At 38.6% G+C, this 21,717-nt stretch overlaps 1 protein-coding gene across 6 annotated transcripts in view; it reads left to right on the top strand.

Moving 5' to 3' along the window:
* ROS1 (ROS proto-oncogene 1, receptor tyrosine kinase) overlaps window positions 1–21,717 on the top strand; it is a 115,962-nt gene that overhangs the window by 42,965 nt on the left and 51,280 nt on the right. For 4 of the 6 annotated variants that reach the window (XM_058735076.1, XM_058735074.1, XM_058735072.1 and 1 more), the window contains exons 18-27: window positions 669–769; window positions 7,468–7,685; window positions 8,355–8,515; window positions 9,360–9,504; window positions 11,698–11,960; window positions 15,100–15,163; window positions 15,477–15,679; window positions 17,220–17,425; window positions 18,299–18,585; window positions 21,531–21,707. In XM_058735076.1, coding sequence (XP_058591059.1) covers window positions 669–769; window positions 7,468–7,685; window positions 8,355–8,515; window positions 9,360–9,504; window positions 11,698–11,960; window positions 15,100–15,163; window positions 15,477–15,679; window positions 17,220–17,425; window positions 18,299–18,585; window positions 21,531–21,707 — 1,825 coding nt within the window. The remainder of the gene's footprint in view (window positions 1–668; window positions 770–7,467; window positions 7,686–8,354; window positions 8,516–9,359; window positions 9,505–11,697; window positions 11,961–15,099; window positions 15,164–15,476; window positions 15,680–17,219; window positions 17,426–18,298; window positions 18,586–21,530; window positions 21,708–21,717) is intronic. The other 2 variants (XM_058735075.1, XM_058735073.1) reach the window with 1 other exon arrangement.

Raw genomic sequence — 21,717 nt, 5'->3', positions numbered from 1 at the left:
CTCATCATTTTTGTTTTTATGCTGCAGAATTTTGTTAGAGATGTAGCCATCAACTTTAATCCTTGATCTCTCTTAGCCTCTAGGTCTGCTATAGAAAGACTTCACCACTCTGAGGTCATATACCTGGCCATCTCAGCTTATTTGAAAAATTCCTACAAAGCCAAAGAAAGCAGAAGTGTTCCCTTGAATTGTAACTTCTGTCTCATGCAATCTATTTCACAGGAGAAGCAGTCTTTCCTCAGGCCTTTCCTGGATGACGGGACATAAAATTAAGGCATGGACTGTAACAAAAAGACAAAGAAAGATTAGTAAGGAGTGGTTTTCAGATGTCATCTGGATATCTGTAGGACCTGGAGTGTGGTTGAAAATTTGTAATAACTTTGCAGGTGCTGCTGATGCTGCTGGTCCAAAAATCATACTCTGAGAACCACCAGAGCTAAGTCTGTGGAAGTCCCTGCCTTCTGAGGATTTTTAGGAAACTTGTGTTTATATCCAAGTTACATAGGAATAGGCATCTCACATAATTTTTTTATTCAGCGAAAGGTAAAAATTATCGAGTTTATTATTCCAAAGAGGACATTAAAGGGAAATCTATAGTTTAAGTGTGACTTATTCACAAAAGTCTCCTCCAAACATGTATTTGATTCATTTTCTTATTTTCTATTTAGGTAGTTGCTCTAACTTTAGACCTTAGTGATGGGCTCCTGTATTGGTTGGTTCAAGACAGTCAATGCATTCACCTGTACACAGCTGTTCTTCGAGGGCAGAGGTAAGTAATATCTCTTGAAAACAATCTGTTGAGGATGAGAATGACTTACCCCTCAGTTATGTGGCAGTGCATGAGCATTCATTATTCTTCCAATAAGCACTTACTAGTTGTCCACTGTTTTTGCAGGCATTGTGCTTGTGGGGAAAGATAGGTTTGCAAACAACTAATGACAGTAGAATATGGTGAATACTGTGATGGGGTAGAAAGAGAGTACAGTGGAGACACTGAGAAGAATGCTTCTCAAGAGCCCAAGAAATGGATAGATGTGTTTTTCTTCTTCTTAACATGCTGGAGTTAGGCAGGAATCATCCTGCACGGCACACATGAAGACTGGAGTCGAAAGAAGCACATGAATTATTCTCTCAATCTGTGTCCTCAAACTAAGCCCCTGGTTCTCTTGTTGGCATTTCCACATTCCATAATAATACTGTAAGGTATTTTTTTTCTAGTATTTTTCCTACACTTTCTTTTATTATTATTTTTTTAACATTTTTGCTTATTAAAATTAGGTGTAATGTACATAATATGAAATGTTCAGATCTTCAGTATTCCACGATATCAGTTTTGACAAGTACATTTTAAGACACAGATATGTCGAGGGGAGCCTGGGTAGCTCAGTTGGTTATGTGTTTGACTCTTGGTTTTGAATAAGGTCATGATCTTATGGTTCATGAGTTTGAGCCTCACACAGGGCTCTGTTTTGACAGTGTGGAGCCTGCTTGGGATTCTCTCTCTCCCTCTGTCTCTGCCCCTCCCCTGCTCAAGCTCTCTCTCTCTCAAAAATAAATAAATAAGCACAATAAAGAAAATTTTTAAAAAAGACACATATATGTCCATCATCACAGAAATTTTCCTGTGCCCCTACCCAATCAATCCCCCCTACCCCTGAAATATGAACCTTTTGTGTCTGGCTTCTTTTACTTAGCATAATATCTTTATGATTCATCCATGTTGTTAAGAGTATTAGTCTTTTCTTTTTATTGCTGAGTAGTATTCCATTGCATGAACATACCATTGTTGGCATATCCATTCTCCTCTTTATGGACATTTGGATTGCTTCCCAATTTTGGAATTACATACAATACAATTATGGATAAAATTGTATAAATATTTATACCCAAGGCTTTGGATGTATTGTTGGATAAATACCTATGAGTAGAATTGCTGGGTGATATGGAAGATATATGCTTAACTTCTTAAATAATTTCCTGGTTTTCAGAGGGTTTATACCATTTTACATTTCCTCCAGAGATGTATGAGAGTTCTGGTTCGTCCACATCCTCCCAACAGTTGGCTTTGGCAATCTTTCAAATTTTCACCATTCATTGGTGTATGTAGCAATATATCATTGTGCTTTTAATTTACACTTCACCAATAACTAATAATTTTCACCACTTTTTAATTTGTTGTTGACTATATATTGTCTGTTGTGATGTGACTCTTCAAGTATTTTTCTCACTATTTAATTGGCTGTATATCTTTTCCGTATTGAGATGCAGGAGATCTTTATGTATTCTGCATATAAGTCCTTTGTAAAAGATATGTGTTGTGAAATTTTTCTCTCAGTGTTTGGCTTACCTATATATTTGTTGGTGGTGTATTTTGGTGAGCAGAAGTTTTTAATTTTGACTTACCCAAGTTATCAATTATTTTCTTTATGGTTTGTGTTTTCTGTGCCTTCTATAAGATATCTTTGCGTATCCCAAGGTTGTGAGAATTTTATATGATGTACTTTTAAAAAAAATTTTTTAATGTTTATTTATTTTTGAAGGAGAGAGAGACAGAGTGTGAGTGGGGGAGGGGCAGAGAGAGAGGGAGACATAGAATCTGAAGCAGGCTCCGGGCTTTGAGCTGTCAGCACAGAGGCCGACGCAGGGCTCGAACTCACAAACCGCAAGATCACTACCTGAGCCGAAGTCGGACGCTCAACTGACTGAGCCACCCAGGTGCCCCTATGATGTACTTTATATTGTTTTAGCTTCCATATTTAAATATGTGATCCACTTAAAATAGGTTTTTAGATGTTTCTTTCCTTTTCATATGAATATCCAATTGTTCCAGTACCATTTGTTAAAAAGATTTGCCTTTTGTTAGTTAATTGCTTTGTGTCCTTGTTCAAAATTATTTGACCGAATATATTTTGGTCTATTTCTGGATTCTCTATTCTGTTCCTTTATTATATTTGTCTAATCTCGTGCCAATACTACATTTTCTTGATTACTATAAATTTAGAAAAAGACTTAAAGATAGCTAAAATATTCAGTCCTTAGTTTGTTTTTCTTTTTCAATATTTTAATTCTGGCTATTCTTGACCTTTTGCTTTTCCAAATAAATTTAAAAATCATCTCACTAATTCCTAGAATAAAGCCTGTTGGAATTTTAAACCTCTTATCAATTTAGGGAGAATGGATATCATAAAATATTGAGTCTTCCAATCACTAAAAATGGTATCTCTCTTCATTTGTTTTGGTTTTCTTTAATTTTGTTCAGCAGTGTTTTGTATTTTCAGTGTAGAAGTTTTGTTTTGTTTTGTTTTGTTGTTTTGTTTAGAGTAGTCTCCATGCCCAACCTGGGGCTTGAATTCACAACTCCAAGATTACAAGCCATGTGCTCCAACGACTGAGACAGCCAGGCATTCCAAGAAATTTAGAAATTTTGCACTTCTTTCATTAATTAATCCTGAAGTGTCTGATTTTTAAAATAAAAAAAAAGTTTATTTATTTTTCAGAGAGAGTGTGCGAGTAGGGGAGGGGCAGAGAGAGAGGTTTATCAGAGGATTCAAAGTGGGCTTTGTGCTGACAGCAGAAAGCCCAATGCGGGGCCTGAACTCATGAACCGTGAGACCATGACCTGAGCTGAAGTTGGACACCCATCTGACTGAGCCACCCAGGCTCCCCTCTGATTTTTTTTTTTTTTTTTGATGCTTTATAAGTGGTGTTTTCAAAAATTTCATTTTCTAAATTCTTATTACTAGTATGGAGAAATTCAACTGATTTTTGTATATTGACTTGGTATCTTGATTCATTCATTGCTAAATTCACTGTTCTGGTTTCATGCAGAAATGCTTTAGGGGGTTATAATAGTCTTTTACAGTGATTTAGGAAACATTCCCTCCTCCTCAATTTTCTGAGTTTTTGATATTAATTCCTCCTTAAATTTTGATAGTATCCACCAGTCTGGGCCTGGAATTTTCTTTGTGGAAAATTTTTTGACTTTAAATTTAATATATATTAGGGGTATAAAGTTATTTAAATTTTTATTTCTTCTTGAATCAATTTTGTTAATTCATGTCTTTTAAGGAATTTATCCAGTTTGAATGAGTTGTCAGATTAAATTTAATAATAGTCCCGTGTTATCACTTTAATGTCTATAAGGTCGTTAGTGACGTCCTCATATCTCTGATATTGATACATTTTTTTGATCACTCCTGTTAAGGGTTTATCAAATTTATTAATGTTTTTAAAGAACTAGCTTTTAGTTTTGTTGATTTTCCATTTTCAGTTTTACTCTTTTCCAGTATTATTTTTATTATTTCTTCTTCTTTTATAATATCCTCTTCTATTTCTAGCTTTTTAAGATGAAAGAAGAAATTGTGTTCACATCATTCTGTTAATATATTTATAATACTGACATTTAAAGCTGTATATATTTTTTAAAGACCGTGTTAGTTAGTATTCCACAAAATTTAGTATGTTGTGTTTTATTATCTTTCCTAATTTCTAATTTCTAAATATTTTCTAATTTCTCTCATTAGTTTTCTTTGATCCATGTGTTTTTAAAATGTACGTTGCTTAATTGTGAAGTATTTTGGGATTGTTTGGGTATTATTTCTATCAATTTCTAATTTAATAGCATTGTGGCTGAAAAACATACACTAATTTCAATCTTTTGACATTTATTTAGGCTTATTTTATGGCCCACCATTGGGTATATCAAGATGAATGTTCCATGTGCACTAGAAGAATATTTATTCAGCTAATAATCTGTTGGATTATTAGATTAATTATCATTAGATTAATAGCTGGTATAGTAGTCTATAAGTGTCAAGTACATAAATTAGTTGACAGTGTAGTTTAAATATTTGTGTCTACTTGTACGGTCACTGAGAAAGAGGTGCCATAGTCTTCAACTATGATTGTAGATTTGCCTATGGTTCTCTACAGTTGATATACCTGGGTCCTTTGTATTTATATTATTATCTATGTACTTGAGTATATTGCCTTTTTATCACATAAAATGCCTTCATTAGTCTATGGTGATTCTCTTCATCTTCATCTGGGTGCTTTGTATTTATATTATTATCTATATACTTGATTATATTGCTTTTTGTCACTATAAAATGCCCTCATCAGTCTATGGTAATGCTCATTGCTTAGAGACCACTTTGTCTGATAGTAGTATAGCCACAGCAGCTTTAATTAATTAATTAATTAATTAATTAATTAATTAGAGATAGAGAGTGAGTGGGGGGAGGGTCAGAGAGAGAGGGAGACAGAGAATCCCAAGCAGGCTCCACACTGTCAGCGCAGAGCCTGATGCAGGGCTCACACTAGAGAGATCATGACCTCTGAGCCCAGTCCTGAAGTCAGATGCTCAACTGAATGTGCCACCCAGGTGCCCGTGATGGATCTACTCTTGAAATTGCTCTTCCTTCTCCTAAGTCCATCAATTTCCTTTAGTTTATAAAAGAATTAATCAGGTACAAGTATAACAACATATCTGACCTGGAAGTTGAAGAGGGTGCCCCCGTCAACAATTCAGATGTATTTGGTTATGTCAGAACTGATTACATGCTCCAAGGGACCCTATGCCCTTGCTGTTCCCTCTGCCTGCAATGTTCCCAGACTCAGTTCCCTTGGTTAATTGGTATTCGGTCTGTATGGCTCAGTTTAAGCATGTTCTCTAATGTGACCAGACTTTTTCTGACCAGATCCCAGTAGGTCTCCTTGTTAAGGAATCCACTCTACTTTTCCTTTTACGGTGCCATTCAGCGGTGTGGTTGTTTGCTCATCTTCTTCCAGACTGCCTTTTCTGCTATCCTGTGTATTCTATGAGGGCAGGGATTGTATTTGTCTATTTACCACTGTATTCCTAGTGGCTAACACAGAACGGGGCACAAAACACTTGTTGACTGAATGAGTAAATGAATGAACCCTCAGCACAGTAACCTCAGCTGACCTCTATATTTCACCCTTTATGGAAGAGTTTGACTTTTTATGACTTTTTTCTTGAGCTTCGATTTAAATCCAGCTTTACTTGTTGTGGAGGACTGAAGGGTTTGAAATTACAGGTAGAAGGAAGCCCCATAGTGACCTTTCGAAAGTGAGGAGGTTTTGCTGAAGTGCCGTGAACATTGGAGGTCAAGAATTTCCCGGTTAGTCCATGAGATTTTTATAGGGGAGGAGTCTTCAACTGGAAATGAGGGGTCATCCATGCCAGGAGCAGCTAAGGGATATCCAGGCTCACCCTGCGGGGAAACCCGCTGTCCTAGGGACACTTTGGAAATGCTGAAACAAACAACCGGGTGGGCTAAACTAACACAAGGGCATTCACAGGATGCAGGCATCAGCAGCTCTGTGGGTGGTCCAGCAGGGCCAGCCTCCTAGCCCAAGTGCATCCTGTTTAGTGAGCTTCCCTCCATTTGGAACTGGGTTTTATGTATTTCACAAGGTTGCTGGAAACTTCTAACGAGAAGTGGAAATAACAAGGTGTGAAATTAGACAAGCAAGTCAAAGTCCACAAGGCAAACCAGATGCTGTCTTCAGAACTGCGTAGGTATAAATAGAGTATTTCACTAGAAAAAGGACAATGTGAATCATCCTGGTGAATATACTTCTTTATAAGTTTCCCAGCTTCCAGTTTTGGTCCTCTCAGGTAGTCACAGTTTTGTCAAGGAGATATTGTGAAATTCTCAAATCAAAACCTTTATTTGTTTTGATTTTAAGTGCCATTCTTTCTACTTTTCTAAAGAAGGAACTGTCAACACTCTAAAAAGATGTCGAGAAATCTTGAAAAGAAATAGTCAAACCACCACTTCAAAAGACTGAAAATAATTGAAGTGGTTTTTATTTATTGAGTACCAGGCAAGAGAGATTTTTAGAAACTACCAAGCAGATTTTTAAAGTGAAAATTATACCCCAATTCTGTGTCATGGAGAGAAAACTCTAGCATCGATGTAAATAATAGTCTGTTAACTTGAATTCCCCAGTCTGAAAAGAAGCATTCTGCATGAGCTAACGAAGTTAGTAAGTATCATTGAAGCAGCAGTTGTGAATAGTATATATTGATGGACCAAACAGGAGAGAATAATGGGTGGCAAATAAATAACATGATTAACCAAGTGTAAGAGGGAGGCGTGGCCCGATGAGGAGAAACCAGCCAGTAGGTTGCACCTCTAAGAAAGGTACTACTGAGAATCACCAGTATTTCTTAAAATCTGTGTAATACTCTTGCCATTGCAATATCACATTAATGAGTAAAGTCCTAGAAGACTTGCTTTAGGTATACTTTAAGAAAAGCGTAAAAAAATCAACTTTATATGGAACTAAAAATAACGATAATTATTGTTGCAAAGTATTTTCTTATTGTTTTTGCATCCACAAACACACACCCTCACAAACATACATTCTCTCCAGTACGTGAATGTACCAGCCCTTCCCCCACTTGAGATTCACAGGCTAATTGGTGCCATGTTTTAGCAGTGCCGGAGATATCAACATCACGGAGTTTGCAGCCTGGAGTACTTCTGAAATTTCCCAGAATGCGCTGATGTACTATAGTGGTCGGCTCTTCTGGATCAATGGCTTTAGGATTATCACAGCTCAGGAAATAAGTCAGAGAACCAGTGTCTCTGTTTTGGAACCAGCCAAATTTAATCAGTTCACAATCATTCAGACATCCCTCAAGCCTCTGCCAGGTACAGTATATTATTTCTGTTTACCCTCTTGCCTCCAAGCGTGTTTTGTGAAATAAGTGTTTACTTTGGGATTTGTTTTGTTTTGTTTTCTTAAAAAAATATTTAAGCCCCGAAGCGGGGCTTGAACTCACGAACTGTGAGATCATGACCTAAGCCAAAGTTGGACAGCCAACCGCCTGAGCCACTCAGGTGCCCCTTTGGGAATTTTTTCTTAAGAATTAAATTTTAGAGGTGGCTAGGTGGCTCAGTCGGTTAAGTGTCTGACTTCAGCTCAGACTTTGAGCCCTGCATCTAGCTCTGTGCTGACATTGCAGAACCTGGAGCCTGCTTTGCATTCTGTGTCTCCCTCTTTCTCTGCCCCTCCCCCTCTCATGCTCTGTCTCTCTCTGCCTCTCAAAAAAAAAAAAAAAAAAAAAAATTAAAATGTTAAAAAAAAAGTTTTAAAAAGAAAAAGGCTTTGGTAGTTTCTCTTGGTTTGCTTGCATTTTACTCTTAATCCAAATTTGCAGCATGGAACAGCCAGAAAAAGAAGATTGTTAGGATATATTAAAAGAAAGGGAAATTTTATTTTGGTATTAATTATTAGTAATTTCTGTTAATTATCCATGTTCTCTATGATGTTTGAGAACCTAAATTCTTTCCCCCTCTATTCTTTCTTTCATCCCATAGGGAACTTTTCTGTTACCCCCAAAGTTATCCCAGATTCTGTTCAAGAGTCTTCCTTTAGGATTGAAGGAAATGCTTCAAGTTTTCAAATCCTGTGGAATGCTCCCCCAGCAGTGGATTGGGGTATAATTTTCTACAGTGTGGATTTCAGTTCTTATTCTAAGGTATAGTGTTGGTTCTAGTAACTTCCATTTCTCAAACAGGCTGTACCAACTGTATCAGCCCTGCCCACACTAATTTGTGCTTCCTTCATTTAGCCAAGCCTGTCTCCTTTGTTGCTCCCAATGCATTTGATTATTAAGATTTTTCCTGAGGGGCCGCCTGGGTGGCTCAGTTGGCTGAGCATTTGACTCTTGATTTTGGTTCAGGTCCCGATCCCAGGGTTGTGGGACTGAGCCCCTCATTGGTCTCCATGCTGAGTGTGGAGACTGCTTAAGATTTTCTCTCTCTCCCTCTGCCCCTCTCCCCCACTCATGCTCTCTCTCTAAAATAAAAAAAAATAAATAAAAAAAGAAAAGATTTTTCCTGAGAATTTTTAAAAATTAAAAAAAAAGTTTATTTATTTTTTGAGAGATAGAGAGAGAGAGAGAGAATGAATGAGAATGAGCAGGGGAGGGGCAAAAAGAGAGGGAGACACAAAATCTGAAGCAAGCTCCAGGCTCTGAGCTGTCAGCACAGAGACCAAGGCGGGGCTCAAACCCATGAACTGTGAGATCATGACCTTAGCCAAAGTCAGATACTCAGTTGACTGAGCCACCCAGGGGCCCCCTGAGAACCCTTGTTTCTAGCCAGTCTCTGATTGTTTTGTGGTTAATGTTAACAACTGGTATGTTAGGTACATTTTAACTGGTCTAGGTGGAACCACGTGGAACTTAGCAACGTTAGCATTTCCAAAATTGCACATTTTGGTTCACAGGTGAACCAAAGTTTGGAGATTTTAGTTCATTAGGAATAAAAGGTTTTATGACTCCCTCACTAAGAAAATAATGTTTTGTTCTTATATTTTAGTTCCTGGCTAGTGAGCAGCAGCTTTCGCCTGTATTTACTGTGGAAGGGCTGGAGCCGTATGCCTTATTTAATCTCTCTGTCACTCCTTATACGTACTGGGGAAAGGGCCCCCAAACATCTCTGTCACTTCGAGCACCTGAAACAGGTACAGGGGTTAAAAGATCTTTTTAAAAGGGCAGAGCCTCATTTTCTATGCTCTACAATAAATGGCTAATAATTTTTAAAAGTAACTTTCAGTTCTGTAGATGTGTTGAGATTCAATACCTTTTCAGTGACTTTTTGGAGATGAGAATAACACCATTAGTATCAGTCTGCATCATTTATTCCAAAAGCATATTCCAAGATTTCTTAAAGATTGTTTCACTTGATTATAATAATACATATGATGCAGAAACCTGTTTCAGGTAACTTGTGAAACACTTGAGAAGGAAAACGGGAATATAATAGCAGGGACAGTTTCATGGAAGTCAGGCTTGTCTGAAGATGTTCTCACCGATGGTAACTCAGAAGCTTCCATAGGTGGATAACTCATGCCTGAATTTAATGTTTTCCTTTGGAATATGTTTTAAAAAGGATAGTAGTCGTGTCTTTACATGTGTATCACTACAAAATGTACAAAGCACATTTATATGTATCACTCCTTTATTAAACGTTTACTGCACACCTATTACGTGTCAGAGCATCATTTCCTCCTTGCATTTGATCCTCCCCCTGCTCCCTGGAAGGTAGCACAGGTGATACTATCTCAGTTATGCAAATGAGAAAGCAGAAGCCTAGAGGTTGCCCAATGTAGAATAGCTGGGACTTAATCCAGACTTTCCACTGCTGTTTTATCAAGTCTCCACTCAGTCATGTCTTCAAATGCTGGTAAATGATAGTATCATACTGATTTATTCACTATGAACTTATTAGCACAGGACCTGGCAGGCAGAAAGAGCTCAGCAGGCATAGATATGCATTTTTTGTTTGTTTGTTTTTAACTGTTAAGTTTCTTTCAACAATATTTACCCATGAGTCTCACAACAGGAACGTAGTAGAGCCTGGGTAGGTCCTGGAGCAGTTAGCATTTGAATCCAGGTATGCTCTCTTTGAGATCATCTTGGGATGTCAGCTTTGGTAGGATTGTTCTGTGGAAATGGTTTTGCCTGCGTCTGTCAGGGGATGTACTGGGGACCTAGGGTCATCAGCATTCTGCTGGATGTTGGGGGGCAATAAAAAATGAAAAGATTTGGCCTTTGCCTTCAGGAAATTTACAATATAGTTGGGAAATTATTCAAATGGACAAATATTTATTAAGCGCTTACAGTGTGCTAGTCCTATACTAGATTTGAGGGGATTTAACAAGGAATAAGGAAAGGTGCTTTCTCTGATGGAGCTCATCAAACAGTAGAGAGATAAACACAGGCTTCCAACAATAACAGAAATGAGACAGTGAGAACTGAGTCTCAATGGCATAGAGTAAATAGACAAGACAGAATGCTTCACCTCTATCAAGCAGCCCCACCACTTTCACGAGGTGACAATGGTCATAGACTGGAATGGCCACCGAAGGCCTTTGGGGAGGGGGAGTTCTAGCTGGGCTCTAGGGAATGATGCAAGGAAAGGTATCCCATATAAGCACAGTGTAAGAAGGCCTGGAGATTGGATAATGATGTGAGTGTTGAACATTAAGAAGCGATGTGACTGGAGTGGACAGTGCAAAGGGACCTTGTAGAGGAGTCCGAAGAAGGAAGACAGGCATCTTGCATGAAATGACATGGACATCAGGCAGAGGAATTTCTCTTGATTAAGAAGGAGATAAATTCATTGAAGGGCTAGGAGACATTAAATTGCTTGGTTCGGCTCTAGGATAAATGGTAGCCTCCAAACCATACTCTTGGGGTATACCCTGCTCCATGGAAGGGTTCAAGGTGAGAGGGCCTGGATCTGTGACATGCTGGATTTTACATCCTGAACTGGCTGAAGGCCGGGCCAAGTTGCTGCCTTTCATCCCGTGACTGCCATTCCCACCACCAGCTAAATCACTGTGGCAGGATGAGAGTAAATATTGTATTTTTAAGGAGAACCAGCCACCTTTCATCTATATAGGGCACAGATGAGAAAGATGTGCCTGAGTGGTGGTAAGAGGGATTTGGGTTGCAGATAAGAAAGATTTGCTGAAATATCAGGATAGGTTCCTGAAGAAATCTGTGGAATCTTCTCTCCTGAAGAATAAGATAGATACACTTCGATTTCTGGAATGAGAAATATTTATTACTGTTTCTCCATCTCCTCATCATGAATGGTAAAAAGTCAACTTTATATTCTTTTCTACCCTATCTGTGTCTCTGCTTTTCAGTTCCGTCGGCACCCCAGAATCCCAGGATATTTATATTACCAAGTGGGAAATACCATAACCAGAACGAAGTTGTGGTGGAATTTAGATGGAATATGCCTAAGCATGAAAACGGTGTGTTAACGAGATTTGAAATGTTCTATCAAATATCCAACCAGAGAGACACAAATAAAACATTTGAAGACTGGATGGCTGTCAATGCAACCCCCTCAGAGATGTCTTTTCAGCTTGAAGGCATGAGTCCCGGGTACACTGTTGCCTTCCAGGTATAAGAGTGAAAACAGGGATACAAGGGTCTCAGTGGTGCAAACAGAAGGCTGATTAAAGGACTAGGTTAAGAATTCTGCCACTCTGTCAATAATTTGAGATCCACTATGGTCACGGAAGTCAAGTGGGTGGCAAAGATACAGAGGGGAGAGGGGACAGCTAGGGTAAAGGACAGCTTGGACAGCTTTCTTGCTTTCAGATTCAGAACAAACCATTATTTTTCCCTGTAATCACTATAGGTCGTGTACCTGGGTAGATGCTTTTATATTCTTTATCTCATTTGATTCCCTTACTGTCTGTGAAGAAAGAGCCATGTCCCTGGGTGTGTCAGTAAATTACCAAAGCTGCATGGCAAGGAAGTGGTGTTCTGTAGTCCAGCTGCTAGAAACCTTTCCCCCAGATCACATCACTACTGTGAATCCTCTGGATGCCCCAACTTGGAGCTGCTGCTGGAAATAAAACCTGAGGGTCTAGGTAGTTGATGTCTCAGAGTTACTGTCTGGCTGCTGATAGACGAGAAAGTGAGAATAGGAGTCAAGAATAACAAGTTACTGCCACCCCATTTGGGCATTTTAACTTTAATATGAAGTAGCTTTCTACTTATGATAGATGGCTTGATGATTTTCTTATCTTCATTAAATACCAAGTTGGTGATGTTATGCCCAGAATTCGCGATCCCCAAAGACCACCAGGGAGCCGAGTCCGATGCAAAAGCAAAAGAGCCTTTATTCGAGCTAGCTCGAGCTCAATCCCCTACCTGCACCGACGCAGCAGTGAGATGCCAGGGAGAGAGAGCGAGTTTCAAAAGCACAAAGGTTTTATTGGGGTCTAGGGGCAGTTGGTGAGGTAATGGCTGTGGCCTCAGCTGATTGGCTGGGGAAGGGTCGGAGTCCCGTTACGCAGGCCACAGGGCGTGTTTTGATCGGGAAGTTTGAATGGGAGAGCGGGAGGTTACTCAAGGGGAGGAGGCGTGGTCAAGGTGGAGGACACAGAACAAGATGGAGTCGGCTGGCGTAGGTCCGCCTTACAGGTGACAATGTTGTACATATTTAGAATTATTTCCCATTTCTTTTTGGGGAACATAATGCTTTGGGGAGTGTTTTAGAGATTTGAGTTTCCTAAGGATCTGTTTTTGTAAAATTCTAATTTAATAGTTATTTTGTTAATATATTTGTTCAACATATACTAATCGAAGAAGTTGTACATAAAAGTTAAAGATAGTACACATTCTTATTTGTTGAGAATTATGTGTGTTCTGGTTAAATAAATATTCTGGTTAAGTGTATCTGTCTAAATGTACATATACTTTCAGATCTCAGTCATCACAGGATTGTGCAAGGTGATATGCACAGATATGCATGAGTTTCACTTAATGTGGTCTTGTGCAAAAGTGAAGACGTCTTGGTATATGTACATACCATGATGCACACACACACACACAGACACACACACACATACACACACCCCATGTACAGATAGTAGTATGTATAATATGGTAAAATATATTTAACAGTAGAAGTATAATAAAAATAATCTAATACTTTGTTGACTGAGAGGGCACTTGAGGATCTACCTTTTGGGTCCAGCATTACGGGTGTCAATTTCCTTTATAGGCTGTTATACACATGCAAGGTTGGGAAGTGGAAATGATTTATTACACAATAAAAGACGTCTACTAAAAGCTGTTTTCTTTTTTTTTTTTCTTAATTTTTTAAAATGTTTTATTTATTTTTGAGACAGAGAGAGACAGAGCATGAGCAGGGGAGGGGCAGAGAGAGAGGGAGACACAGAATCTGAAGCAGGTTCCAGCCTCTGAGCTGTCAGCACAGAGCCTGATGCGGGGCTCAAACTCACGGACTGTGAGATCATGAAGTCGGACGCCCAACCGACTGAGCCACCCAGGCACCCTCTTTTTTTTTTTAATTTTTAGTACGTATTTATTTTTGAGAGAGAGACAGAGACAGAGTGTGTGAGGAGGAGAGGCAGAGAGAGAGGGAAACAGAGTCCGAAGCAGGCTCCAGGCTTTGAGCTGTCAGAGCCTGACATGGTGCTTGAACTCACAAACCGCAAGATCATGACCTGAGCTGAAGTCAGGTGCTTAACCGACTGAGCCACCCAGGCACCCCTAAAAGCTGTTTTTAAAAAGCTTTGGTACCGGGATGCAGAGTGGTACAGTATACAAGTATACAAACCCCACAAGACTTGATTTTTATGCCAGTTTCTGCGTATGTCATTGTGGATGAGTTACTTACTTAATTCTGATTTTGTCTAGTTTCTGCTCTTAGTAATTGTGAGAACTAAAAGAGATAATGTATGTAAAAGTGGTTTGAAAGGCATAATTAATATTCAAATGTAAGTTTTAATTATTATTTTTCTTTTGCAAATCTCATTTTTTAAAAGGTACAGTAAATTTGGTTATTTAAAGCTTCTAGTTGTTTATTTCACAGTCTGTGGGAGTTTACCATAATGTGCATAGTTTTGTTTCTGTTAAATGTTCTACATAATTTCATTTTGGAAATAGCTAAAGACCTTTTTTAGAAATTCAAATCTTTTGCAGGGGAGATTTGTGCCAATACTTTGTACTGTTCCAGACAACAATAGCAACGATAAAAACCACACCACCGGCATGAATGTGGGGCAATACTTACCTTTTAGTGATTTATTGCTTTATACTCAGATGGAAGTGACTATTTGAAACTATTCAGTCAGAGAAAGACAAAAACCCCTATGATTTCACTCCTATGTGGAACTGAAGAAACAAAACAGAAGAAGAACATGGGGGTGGGAAGGAAAGGCAAACCAGGAAACAGACTCTTAACTACAGAGAGCAAACTGAGGATTGCTGGAGGGGAGGTGGGTGGGGAATGGGCTAGATGGGTGATGGGGATTAAGGAGGGCACTTGTCCAGATGAGCACTGGGTATTGTGTGTAAGTGATGAATCACTAAATTCTACACTGGAAACTGTGTGTTAACTAACTGGAATTTAAATAAAAACCTGACAGAAAAAAGAAACTATTCATAATTGATACCAAAATTGTGAAATGAAACCTTCGATAATATATCAGTGTCAGAACATAATTGCTGTCACTGAGGACACTGTTGAATGCAATTTTTCTGGTATCCTTTTCTTTTTCTAGGTTCGAGCCTTCACATCCAAAGGACCTGGACCATTTTCTGACACAGTAAAGTCCAGAACCTCAGGTATTCATTACCTAAAACCTGTGCAATAAACAATTCGTATTTTAAAAACATTTTTGACCCTTGGTATTCTCAGGGATATGAATGCTGTCTCTGAGCTGAAGTTAAAGTCAAATAATCAATTTTTATCACCAAACACACTTAACAAATCTGAGCTTAGGGCGCCTGGCAGTGTTGATTGAGACTGGAACAGTAGATGAACCCAGAGAAGACCCATGGATTTCAGAATAGCCTGATAGTGAATCAAGGGATTTTGCCAAATGAAAGTTTTTTTTTTTCCTCTTATATGTGTTATCTACTTGTTTTTTGTTTTCAGAAATCAACCCATTTCCATATCTCATGACTCTTTTTGACAGCAAGATCGTTTTATTAGATATGGATCAAAATCACGTTGTATGGACATTTTCAGCAGAAGGAGACATCAGTACCATGGGCTACACAGCTGATAATGGAATGGGATATTATGCTCAAGGAGACTCACTCTGCCTTCTGAACATGCACAACAGATCCAGCTCTGAGGTATTTCACTATGTAACTATTCTGGAAGGAAGGACATGGATAATTTACATATCACACCACCCTATAATTAAATAAGCTGGTCAGTGGTCGAGCATTAAGATTAGAATGGTTGGAAAGGACAAATGTTGTGTAATTATTTAGTCACAAATGAATAGTGATTAGATTTGGGGCAAATATCATTCAGGATTAATTTTGCAAATAGTTTTATTTGGTTTAAGGCACTGTGTTAGTTCCTGGGATAGAGGTAAAAAAGAAAAAAAAAATCACAGTCTTTGAACAAACCCAGTCTGGTATTAGCCTAACACTAGGAGGACAGTAGTGTGTAATGATTCATGGCTGAGCTTTGGGATCTGAAATTTAGAACTTAATTCTGGCTTCGCCATTTACTAGATCTGTGACCATCAGCAAGTTATTTAACTTGTGGCATCTCTTCACATGGTTCCTGTGAAGATTAAATGAGATGACCGACATAAGGCACTTAGCACAATGCCTGGCATGTGGTGGCATTCATTGAGTGTCAGCTAGCGGAACAGACAGACAGAAGACGTTATCGTGCTATGCTGAGGGCAGGATGTGGTGGCATCACAGAAAATGGATGATCAATCCAGGTTGGAGTGGTTGAGTGGAAAGACACCTTGGGAAGATGAGCCAGGTGAAGGTGGGAAAAACTTAAGGGGTAACAAGTGCAAAGACAGGAATACAAGAGAGCCATAGCACATCCAGGAGGCTGAAAATAGAGTGAGCTTGGAATGAAGGTGGGAGTGAGGGTGAACAAAAGATAGGTGAAAAAGCTGAAGTAGTAGGCAGGAGCCTGAATATAACGGGCCTCTTTAACTGTGCTGAGGTGTGGAGGGCCAATCCTGAAGCCAACATCAAGCCATTAAAGAAATTTAGTGGGTCATTCACATGATCAAGTTATGTTTTAGAAAGACCTCTCCATTCGTGGTGTGAATCATGACTTAGAGAACGTTGAATCTGTGACACTTAGGAGGCTATCACAGAAAGCCAGACAGGAAATGAGAGCCAGTGAGGTGAGAAAGGAGAGGACCAATTTGGGACATATTTCAAATGGGACTAATTCACCGTGGGGAGTCATGAGAGGAAGATGTCAAGGATGAACCACATTTGTCAGGATTGCTGCTCAGGTGGATGTTGGAAATGCATAAAAATATAATCTGTAGGAGAAAAGAAGGGTTTGGGGGTGGGGTAATGAATTCTGTTTCCTGGGATCATTCGTATGGAGATGTTCAGTAGTCAGTTTGGATCAGTAACTCGGTGAGGGATATTGCTACTGTTCTTGCAGCACTGGTCTATGGATTACAGTTGAAGTCGGGGTAGTGGAAGCTAACCAGGAGAAAGAATACAATGTGAGAAGAGAAGAGGACCAGTGTTATAATGGTATACAGTACAGAGCTATTGACATTTTGGATTACAGAGAAGTGCAGTAAACAAGTAATATGGTAGATTACCGAAAAGTCCTCAGATTTGGGGGAAAAAATGACCACTCTCTCCTTGGCTGTGTTTTCTACCTGTTGTTAAGATTTTCCGAGATGCACTGGTCTTTGATATCACAATTATTACAATTGACTGGATTTCAAGGCATCTCTACTTTGTGCTAGAAGAATCACAAAATGGCATGCAAATATTTGATGTTGATCTTGAACACAAGGTGAAGTACCCCAGAAAGCTGGACATTTGCAATAGAAATTCAACAATAATCTCTTTTTCTGTATATCCTTTTTTAAGGTATGTAAAGTATGAGTATCTGTTTCTGTTGTGATGAAATAGAGGCATATCCAATACAATATCTTTGGTTTAATATTAGAAGCTATTGATGGGAAAATAAGATGCTTACGGTCCTTGACTAGCTATATTAACTTATAGTAAGTAACTCCACACATTAATTATGAGCCCATAGCCACAAATATGCAAATTTAATCCATACTGACAATTTGGCTAACCTAAAGTTAGGGTCATTACCAATAGGAAACCAAAGCAGATTTTCATACCAGTGGATTTCCTAATAACCTCAGATGATAAGGATGAGAAGAGGACTGAGACAGTGGCAGGAGATGAACAGGAGATAGACAGCATGTCATGCTAATGCTATTCTGGGCTCACCCATCTTTAACTAATGTCCTTGTAAGATGAGTTTTAAGGCCTCCGTTCACCAACTGATAGCAGTTTTTCATGCTGAAAGATGTATTTTGTTTGTGTCATAAGCATGGTTATTCTATTTTGAAACTAGATTGTTAACCAGCATTAAGAAGCAGAAACAAACTTGAGAGGAGGGGAATGGAGATGGGTGTTGATGAAAAGTAGGCAAATGTATTTCACACGTACAGCCGTTAATGAACCATTCAGTATACCACCCTCAGGTCATTTTAGTCCAAGGCTTTAGTTGTAAACACATTTATTGAGAAATCATGGGAAAATGGTACAAACTAGATTGCTTTTGGCCCCCTCCATCTCAGAAGATTATTGTACACGTGGACACATTCTCTCCAAAGGCTGTGTTTGTCTCTCCAGTCGTTAGGAATGATTAATCTTCATTGGAAACTAACGTTTGCAATAATATGCTTTCTCATTAAGTTGGAGGGTCTTTTTTTTCCCCCATAGTCGCCTGTATTGGACAGAAGTTTCCGATTTGGGCCCTCAGATGTTCTACTACAGTATTATCAACCAGACCTTGAGTCACATTCTTCCACCCACAGCCACAAACCATTCAAATGGAAGGAAACAGTGTTTTTGCAGCATTACTCAATTCGAGTTTAGTGGAGCAATGACTATTGACACTTCTGATCTAGAGAGACCACAGATATATTTTGTCAAAGGGCAAGAGATCTGGGCCATGGATCTGGAAGGATGTCGGTGTTGGCGAGTTATCATGGTGCCTACTCTGCTTGGTAAGATATCTATGCGTGTACATAGATACCCATTAGTGATGGTGGCCCTTCCTGTTCAATTAAAAAGGGTGTGCATTCTACATGTATTCAAAAGAATACACACATGGTTATTTGCTCTGGACCATGCCAAATGTTCCCAAAGAATTCAAGTCAAGTTGTTTCCAGGCAAATTGTGCACAGACGTCCACACAATTTTCTGGATCTGTGGTTTCATTGTTGTTGTTATCTTATAATTAACAGTAGAGCTGTAATTTATTAAGTTTAACTACATAGCCTAACCAAGCTACCAAATGTATTATCTCATTTAATTTTCAAAACACCTTGATGAAGTAGATAATAGTATGCTCATTTTACAGATGAGAAAACTGAGACCCAGAAAGGTAAGGTATTTGTCCAAAAGGCTACAATTAGTAGAGGATCTGCAGTTGGAAAGTGGGCCTAACTACAACATCTGTGATCTTACTACCAGTACCCTACTTTACTTCTGTTTTGATGATCTCATTGACTCCGCATTCAGCATGAGTTTATCAATACTTGACATCACGTGCTTGTGGAGGAAATACTTAAATGTCTGAAGTGATTTGGAGGTCTCCTAATTAGGAGTAATTGCAGCAGAAAAAAAAATGCACTCTAAATACCTCCATACGTTGTTAAGAGTCTACTCTTCACTGTTCAAGGTAGTAGCAACTAGTCACATGTGATTTAAGTTCAAGTTCATTAAGATTAAACAAAATTGAAAGTTGAGGCGCCTGGGTGGCGCAGTCGGTTAAGCATCCGACTTCAGCCAGGTCACGATCTCGCGGTCCGGTCCGCGAGTTCGAGCCCCGCGTCAGGCTCTGGGCTGATGGCTCGGAGCCTGGAGCCTGTTTCCGATTCTGTGTCTCCCTCTCTCTCTCTGCCCCTCCCCCGTTCATGCTCTGTCTCTCTCTGTCCCAAAAATAAAAAAAAATAAAAAACGTTGAAAAAAAAAAATTAAAAAAAAAAAAAATTGAAAGTTTAATTCCGCAGTCATGCTAGCCACATTTTAAATACTCAAACCACAAGTGGCTAATGGTTACTGTATTGGTCAGTGTAGACATAAAATATTGCCATCATCAGAAGTGTTTTTGGACATTGCTGGTCTTTATAGTAAAGTTTTGAAATTACAAACGTATGTGTGTGTGCGTGTGTGTGTGTGTGTGTGTGTGTGTGTGTATCTGTGACACAGACTCCTTCCTTGATCAAATGTTCCCCTTTTCTCAACTGGGCCTTGACTTGAGTCTTCCTTGTCTGTCATTGTTGAGTCTAGTTTTAGCAAGAATCTTGCTAAATCAGTTTAGGGATAACCCCCCACCCTAGGTATCTGATCAAGTCCTTCATCTCCCACACTTGATTTCTTGGGTTGCCTTTAGCAAAAATCATAGGAAGATTAGCAAGAATCTCCCTACCCTTGATGTCTTCTGTTAGTAATTTTCTATCCACTGACCCCATAATTTTGCTTGTTGGCTTTGAATCCCCAGCTTTCTTTGTTGTATGTGAAGTTGAGCACATCTCTCTCTCTCCTATTACAATATTGCAACAGTCTTAACTAAAGTCTTTCTTACCATTTAAACAAGTGTCAGAATAAATTTTCTTTACCATCTGATACACAAGAATTGTCTAGTAGGCCATTATCTTATAGATATAGAATTGGTTAGTCTTTCAGGAATCCATAATTGAAATTTATAACCCTAAAATTAGAAAATTTGAATGACTTTAGAGATGTTTTAGCTGGAATGATATTGGAAGAAATCCCCTCTACAAAAACACCCTTGCTTGAATAATACCTGTTTATAAAAAAAATATGTCTTTATAAGGAAATTTTTTATTTTTTGAATAATTCTAAATATTAGATTTTTTCCTTACATTTAGCCAAAATTTTCTCCCCATTTCTCCCATTCATTGATCTGAGTTCTGACCTCTAATTTTATACAGAATAAATCAATAACTTTCTACATGATAGCCATTCAAGTATGTAGTGACTTCTGTCATAGCTCATTTTCCTTTGGAGGAAAAATTCATGTATTTGTAACTACTCCTCACATGATGTGGCTTCTAGATCTTTCTTTGCCCTAGTAACCCTCCTGTTGTTTTGCTCCAGCTGCTTAATATCCTCTTAAGTGTCACCCCCATAATGACCCCCTGTACTGTCGATGTGTTCTGGTTAGTGCAGGGGGTCTCTGACTTCCTCTGTCTTCTTTTATTGAAGCTAAAGGTGGCATCAGGTCTTTTGGCTGCCTGCCGTTTGAAAAACCCATAGTTTTTTTCATGTTAACTATTATTAAGCCAGATTTCTTTCATTTGTTATTTTTAGAATTGATCTTAAACTTGAATTTAGGGTGTCACATTTATTCCTATTACAGTTCAATCCATTTCCTGATTTTGTAGAGATATTTTGAAGTTTAAGCCAGTAATTGAACATACTAGTGTCAGTAAGAATCAGGTATTATCTGCAAAATTGGTAAGTGTACTTACTCTGTGTTTATTCCAAATTACTGATAAAAAATATTGAGCAAGACACTGAGCCCTGGGCCCGTCGTCCAACACCTCCCTTCCAATAGGTATTGTTTGATGTGGAGTCACACAGGTTAAGTTGAAAATCTTGGCTCTGGTCTTTACTAACTTTGTGGCCTTTGAGGAGATTATTTAACTCCTTAAAGCCTCAGTTTACACTTCTAGAAAATGAGGCCAATTATAATAGTATTTACCTTATTGGCTTGGTATGGAACTAAAATGAGAAAACATCTGTAAAATCCTTGGCCTAATGACATAAAACAAAGGTGGTATTTTTTTTTTCTTATTGAAATGATAGATTAACAATTAGCAATTACAATACAGAAAAAGGATTTCACATATTGTTTTGAGTAGAAAATGTGAGTTACGTATTTTGTTGTTTCTGTTCTTTATTTTATGTTTTTCATGAGCAGGAGAAATGCTTGAAAGTTTAACTGTGGATGGGGAATTTCTCTACTGGATCTCCTCAGCAAAGGACAGCACACAGATTTATCAAGCAAAGAAAAGCAATGGGGCCATCCTCTCCCGGGTGAAGGCCCAAGGGAGTAAGCATATCTTGGCTTACAGTTCAGTTCTGCAGCCTTTTCCAGGTAATAAAAT

The sequence above is a fragment of the Neofelis nebulosa genome, chromosome 6, assembly GCF_028018385.1.
Source record: "Neofelis nebulosa isolate mNeoNeb1 chromosome 6, mNeoNeb1.pri, whole genome shotgun sequence".
Classification (NCBI taxonomy): domain Eukaryota; kingdom Metazoa; phylum Chordata; class Mammalia; order Carnivora; family Felidae; genus Neofelis; species Neofelis nebulosa.
The sequence above is the reverse complement of the archived record's forward strand: the minus strand, read 5'-3'. Positions and strand labels throughout refer to the sequence as shown.